The 7,233-nt window shown below is 48.6% G+C and overlaps 1 gene segment (V, D, J or C); it reads right to left on the minus strand.

Moving 5' to 3' along the window:
- Positions 1–419: 419 nt before the first annotated feature.
- LOC111139904 lies at positions 420–3,569 on the minus strand. The segment is given in 3 exon segments: positions 420–574; positions 2,824–3,141; positions 3,524–3,569. Coding segments are annotated over 3 exon segments (519 nt in total).
- Between the last annotated feature and the right edge of the window lie 3,664 nt (positions 3,570–7,233).

Below are 7,233 nucleotides of genomic sequence, written 5' to 3' on the forward strand. Positions count from 1 at the left end.
GTTGTAGTACCTGTGCCAGAAGAGTAAGAAAATCCAGAAAAAACAAAGCTAAGACACCTGGAGCCAGTGGATTTGGAAATCAGTGTGAAATAATATTCTCTAGGAAATGGACACCTTTCCTTCAGATGATAGGTCCTGATACTAGTCCCTGCATGTTAGAGCTTCTGATGCCCAGACTTTCCCCATGTCCAGATGGCTTTCCCAGGTGATCTCTGCTGCCCCCTGTTGGATGTTCCATGCGGGCTGCTGGAGGTGCAAGGGTGTCCTCTCTCTGAGATTAGATTCAGAATCCACTGATCAAGTTGTGATTCCCTGACGCATGAAGTGCTGACCAGAAGGGAGTAAATCCTCTCCACTGTGTTGCCTGTGCCAGCTATAGACCATCCATGATGGGCTCTGACGAGTCAGGAAAAGTCCTATTAGAGACTGAAGAGGCAGGGCCCTCCTGAGGCATTCCCATCCTCCTGATGTCTCTGGGGGTGGTGGAGGTCATGCAGGTGGTCCTTTGGCGTGGCATTGGAGTACACAGAACTCATGGCCTGGTTCTCTCTGCTGCCAGTTGTGCATGCAGCACCTACAGGGGGCATTGGCAGCTCAATCCCCAAAGAGACAAGAGAATGTCCCCTAAAAACCATGTATTCTCACCCAGTTTGTCTTGCACATTCCCCTTCAGGTGTTGACCCAAAGAAAACAGAGTCTGCTCTCAGAGATTTCCATCTTGGGGGTGAGGCCCAATAATAGACACACTGTTGTGCAGACCAGGTGGGATACTAGACTTCTTTCTATGTGTACATTGTCGCCTACATCTAATTGGAATTCAGAAGCTTGTTTTTGTCAGGTCCCTGGCAGCCAGGCTTGACCATGTGGTCCAATGTGGACCATGGATGTAAGGTAATGGGTGGATATTCTCACGAAGCTTGCTGTCACGAATGAAGAAAGTAGATGGGATTTAGCAGCACCTTTCTTGAGGAACATGGGGTAGGAGCTGGAGCTAAGCACTCCCTGGGGTGCATCATCAATACGAATGGAAGCAAAACCAACATTGTGGGGTTAAGGGGAGGGAACACTGGTGAGACTGTGGGTGATCAGAGGATTGGTGATCCCCTAAGAACAACAACCTTCTTACCTCAGACTTCTTTTTGTGAGGAAAGTAAGCTGCATTCTTCATGTCTCTGCTATTCATTAGTGTGTTCTTGCAGTGGACAAGGCTTCCTGGTGGAATGGGGACCAAGGGCATCAGTGGTGAGTTCTGTGCTAGAGAACATGGATCCACAGATGAGACAGAACCGAACAGGCAGGCTTCTCCATGATCAGCAGTCAGGGCCCATCCTGAAAAGGGAGTCCAGTAGCTGCTCTCAGGTCTGGAAGAAGAAAGAAGTGAGACATGAGTGGGAAAAGCCCAATCAGTGCCCTTGGGGACCATTGTAGAGAATCTGAAGGAAGGTGGGGAATCTGAGGGACCTGGGATTCCAACCCAGTTCAGGGCTCATGGGGACTTTTCTCCTGAGGTGAGCATTCTGGGCACAGAGGGATGTGTGAGGTGTGGTAAGAGGTAATTTCAGGTAATAAATCAGTTCTTGGGGCAGCTGCTGGGCACATAGAGGAGCCTCCATGAGGAAGCTGCTGAGGTGGGGACAGGTTTAATGCAAGGTCAGTTCAGACCAGCCCCATTACACCTTAGCTCACCTGGGGGCTGAGGACACTCAGGGTAGTAGTTGTTTTTCCTCCCCTCCCCTCTTATAGAGCTGCAGGCACAGGGGCAATAAGGGGCAACATGTGCCTCTGGTTTGGTCCCTCTGTCCTGTCCCACATGGACAACCTGTCACTGCTTTCTCCAATGCCCACAGACTGGGTGAGCTGATTGGCAGCAGGAGGGAGAGTTGCACCTGACAAGGAAGGGAGGGCAGGTAAAGGAGTGCAGGTCCCCTGTCCCTGGAGAGGAAGAGAGAAGAGCAGAAGCTGGCAGGTGCAAGGCAGTAGCCATCCACTTCACCAGTTGAGGAAGGCTGCCCAGGCTGAGCGGGGATGAGGGACAACCTCAGCCAGAATGGTCTAGGTCCTGAAGGAGACAGCTTATGCTCTCAGTGCTGCCAGCTGCCTGTGGGGGCGCTTCTGCACTTGGCCACAATGCCTCCCCCTGCTGACCAGGTAGGGTGCTTCCAGGCTATTCATTTTCCTGTTGATGAAGAAGGCTTTAGTGGGAATCTCCAGATTCTAATTCTCTAGAGGAAATTTTCATGATCCTTTCAACTGAAAAATTCCTGGCATGATTATTCCAGCAAAGATCCTGTTTCTGATTTATCAGGTCATTAAGGGATTTTAGATGAAAGATTCCAATTGTCCTCACCATTCTTTTGTGAGGAGAAAATGATTTCTCTCTTGTGTCTCCCACTTCCAGGAAGGTACCATTCTAACACAAGCCAAGGTGGAAATGAGGAAAGCTTTTGCTCTTCCTTCTTAATAAGTTCCTCATCTGTTCTCTTGACTTCATGCATTTTTTCTCAAAATCAGTTTAAAAACCACATGTCAAGAAATGATGAGATCATGACCCCTGACAGAATTCTCCCTGTGTTTTTTTTCTATCCAGGGCCTTTGTCTGTCTGCAGTTGACACCTAGGCCCAGAGAAGCTGGCAGCTTAGTGCTGTCAGCTGTAAATATTCTCCTGACCCTCCCTGTGCAGAGCTGCCTGGAGGGCTGGATGGGGAGGGGGATGGGGATCTCAGATGAGGGGACCTGGGCCAGAAGTGCTCCCTGCTCTGTGTGCAGGCCTCCTGGGGCTGGAGGAGAGTGTGACAAAGACAGGGATGGGGTTTTTGTCTCACTTCCCTGTCTGTCACTGTGAGCATTACCACTGTTGTCCCACACCTTACAGTAATAGTCATCCTCGTCCTCAGCACGGGCCCCGCTGATGATCAGGGTGGCCGTGTTCCCTGAGTTGGTGCCTGAGAACCATTCAGGGATCCCTGAGGGTCGGTTGCTATTCCTATAGATAATCAATACGGGGGACTGGCCCAGCTTCTGCTGGTACCAGTAAACACTTTTACTTCCAGTGTTGTTTCCCCCATGTGTGATCTTGGCCGTCTGTCCCAGGTTCACCGATATTGAGGGTGGTTGGGTCAGCACATATGAGGCCATGGAGTCTGCAAGAGAAGAGATGAGAAGTAAGTTCCAGCCATGGTGTCATCCCCTGGGCACTCCCACCCTTGGTTTAAATCCCAGTGATTCTCTAGGTCATTTCCACCCTGCTGTCCTCTTTGTTCTGGGGCCCATGGGCTGGCCTAGTAGATGGAACCTTTGAACAAATGAGAACCATTCCTCCCCTTTCCCTGGGCAGGTGTAGCCCTTTTGGGTCACACAAAGCCAATGAGAACAGTGGGGAGATATTACATCACACTAGTCCTTCATCCCAAAGGAGGGTTTTGAGATCTTTCACCCCCCCCCAGTGGCAGTCCACTGCTGAGCTCAGAGTCAGGGCTAAGATTGTCCCAGAACCTGAGGATGAGGGGGTGTGAGACTGGGTACCTGTGCAGTGAGCCAGGAAAACAAGGAGGAGAGGGGTCCAGGCCATGGTGCAGGTGCCTTGATTCTGCTCCCTAAATCTTCAGGTTATACAAGGTTCCACCCAGGCCTCTCTTAAACCCTTGCTGCGACAGCTGGTGCTTATGCAAATGAGCCCAAGCTCAGGGGCTGTTGCTGAGGAGCCTTGTGGTTTTAGAAATGGGTTCAGGTACTAACATAACACACACAAACATGCACACACACACAGACAGAGAGAGAGAGAGAGAGAGAGAGAGAGAAATGGGCTCAGCTTCAAGGAACACAAAAGTGGGAGGGCAGCTCCTGCAAACCCAACCTCAGCCCAGGTTATTCTCCTTCACCCTCTGTTCCCACAGTCTGGGGTCCAAACCCTATCCCTCTCCATGTCCTGACCTGGCTCCTGGGGAGGTATCATCACAGCTGTGAGGTGGAGTTTGTCTGCATTTTCTGAACCCATCATAGAATGTTTCCTCTGTAGGTACTACAGGTTCATAGGTCAGTGTGTGTCCTACTCCTGGTTTATATTGGTGAACATCAGAACATGAAGAAAATTCCCCCCTTGCCAGAAGTACATGGAGTTTTAGGGAGCCATTGATGTGCTGTAGGAGTCTGTGACAAGGGAGAACTCCTGGGGCAGGTCATATATGCTGTGCCTCAGTATCCCCAGGGTGCCCTCCCTGCCAGGGGCAGACCCAGTGCTTGAGCAAGGATTCACAGTAACTGAGTGTAGCAGGAATGGGGGTGGGGTGGAGCATCACGAGGTCCTGGACCTGTACTAGAGCCCGAGACAAATTCCACAGGAAAGAGATGAGAGACCCTGAGTCAGAATTTTACATCCGAGCAAAGAGGATAGTGTAGTAAACCTGCATCTTTACCTTCTGGTCTCAGGTCCTGGTAACCAATCCTCCCAGTTAGAACCCCTGAGGCTTTGCCAGGTGATCTCTGCTGCTCCCTAGTGGCCACTTCACACTGACAGTTGGAATTGCAGGGAAATCTTTTGTCCAGGTGGAGATTCATGACCCAGTGCTCACATCCTGATTCCCCTTGATCCATGCACTGCTGGCATGCATCCTCCAGGGGAGGATTTGCTTGTCTCTGTGGGGCTCCCGCCAGCATCAAGACCAGGTACGAGGAGTCATATTCCCATGAAAAAAGGAAGAGGCTCATGTGAAGAGAAGGCAGGACCCATCTGAGGTATCAGGGCTCATGTCTCTGGGGTGGTGGTGGTCATGGCTGTGGTTTTGGGGTTGAGCACCAGGAGACACAGGACTCTGGGACTGTCTCACTTGATCTGGCTGCTGGAGCACCAAATAGTGTGATGATGGCTCCTGCTCTAAGGACAGAAACAGTAGGACACTCAACCAACAAAATCTTATTCAGACCCAGCTTGGTTCCCATAGGTTTCATCCTGGGAAATCAGTGGGCATAAGACACAAGTCTTTCTTGGGTCCCTGCCTTGGGCAGAGCAGCACTGGGGACAGAGTTGCTTTGGTGAGACAGCACACTGGGGTCACCATCCCCATCTACCTGCATCTTTTTTAATCATCGAGAAGCTCACTATTGCTATTCTCTGGTCTGTCTAGGTCAGCATTGACCTCGTGGCCCAGAGCTAACCCATAAATGTGTCATTCTGCTGGGTATCTTTCTGGGCAGTTTTGTCTGTGAGTGAGAGAAACAGTTGAGATAAATGAGTGCTCTTTATTTTCTACCAATTTGTGATAGCTGGAGCTACAGCTGAGCACTGAGCAGCCATCCTGAGGTCTGTTGTCAAAAATAAAACAAAGCAAAGTCTCCATAGTAGTGATGGTGGCAGAGACAGTGAGAGTATTTGGGACCTCACGGAAGTGGTAGTACCTGGAGAACCACCATCTGTCTTCAGACTTACTCTGTCTGCAGGAAAATAGCTGCTTGAATGTTCATGCTCCATATTATGGGCATGTATTGCATTAAACACTTCCTGACCAGTTGAGATAGTAACTAATAAAAAAAATCAATTAATTAAATGATAGGAGAACCTTGAGAGTGTTGGGTGATGTGCAGAGAGTGAAGTCACATCAGACAAAATGACAGGCAGGCCATGTGTGGGGAGAGGTTTGTCTGCAGAGAGGACTGTGGGGCTGCTGTCAGGATGGGAAAAAGGGAAAAGAACTGAAGTGTGTTTAGATTCTGTCCCTGTTAGGAAGTGTCTGCTTTGTGTGAGGACACAGGAACAGCGAGGATCTTAGGTGTCTGTGATTCAAAGCTAGTTGAGTTCCAAGGTGGTATTTTCCCATAAGTTAAAAACTCAGTGGCAGGTGTGATATGTTATAATTCTCATGTTGTATGTTTCCAGGGAAAGTGAGTCAAGAGGAGCCCTGGGTGAACCTCGCTACAGACTGAGTGGGAACTGGAGCCTGTTTGTAGCTGACAGTCACTGTGGCTTCTGTGTGGCTCACGTGTGTGTGTGTGTGTCTGTGTGTGTTTCATCCTGACATAAAATTCCTGTCACATACCACCTTTCTATCATATATTTACACTCACACACATATATGATATACTTGTGTGTGTGCACATATATACGGATTGTGTCTGCTGTATGTTTGAGATATATTTGTGTACATATATACCCTTATGTATGATATATACACATATGTTTTCTAGAGATTCTGAACTCTGGATTGTGTACCAAAGTTTTAGATTTGCATTTTAAGGAGACATACAGTTCCATTTTATCACCAATGATAAGGTGGGCCTGGTTACCATAATGAATGGCAGGACCAAGTTAGTAAACAGACTCTTTGACAGAGCACACTGCTTTCAATCAAAGACAGTGTTCCTAGAACTGAAATAGATGGGCCATTTACCAATTATTTTTTTACATCTGCATTATTAGAAATCTCCAACAGATACACAATTAGACTTTCTACTGAACCTTAATAGAGAGTGTATGTTCCTTATTAGCCACCAAGTTTCTATGTGATTGAGCTGCCTGCACAAACTGAATATTTTAGGTCCAACCATGCCCTGAAATTGTGCATTCACAGCAGCTCTCCATCATCCAGCAGAAGAGGTAAATTTAAGATCAGGCTTCCCCAGGTCCTGAAGGCACAGGTGAGATGCATGAGGAAAAGGCCCGATGGCCATGACCCCAACACATACTGCATTGTCTCTGCTCTGTCTGGCACAATTATGACCCAGTGGGGACAATCCTATGAACAGCTGGTCCAGATGAAAAATCATGGTTGGGGGCGCCTGGGTGGCTCAGCGGGTTAAGCTGCTGCCTTCGGCTCAGGTCGTGATCTCAGGGTCCTGGGATCGAGCCCTGCGTCGGGCTCTCTGCTCAGTGGGGAGCCTGCTTCTTCCTCTCTCTCTGCCTGCCTCTCTGCCTGCTTGTGATCTCTCTCTGTCAAATGAATAAATAAAATCTTAAAAAAAAAAGAAAAATCATGGTTGGTTTAAGAGGTTCCTGTCCGATGTGCATCCAACTGTGCTAGTTAACAATACTAGTCCTGCAGCCTTCATCTGGGACACCCCTGCACAATATGGACAATTTTTCAATAAGTCACCATTTGAGCAGAGTGCTTGCTTTATTTACCTGGGCAGAGAGAAGGACAGAAGTGGCTTTTTTCTAACCTATGTTCTCTGACTCAGTTTGGCTGGATGGTGAGAGACTTGGAAGAAACACAAAAAAGAAAGTGGTGAAAGATGTTTGAGGA

The sequence above is a fragment of the Enhydra lutris genome, unplaced genomic scaffold (genome assembly GCF_002288905.1).
Source record: "Enhydra lutris kenyoni isolate GAN:26980312 unplaced genomic scaffold, ASM228890v2 scaffoldscaffold124, whole genome shotgun sequence".
Lineage (NCBI taxonomy): Eukaryota > Metazoa > Chordata > Mammalia > Carnivora > Mustelidae > Enhydra > Enhydra lutris.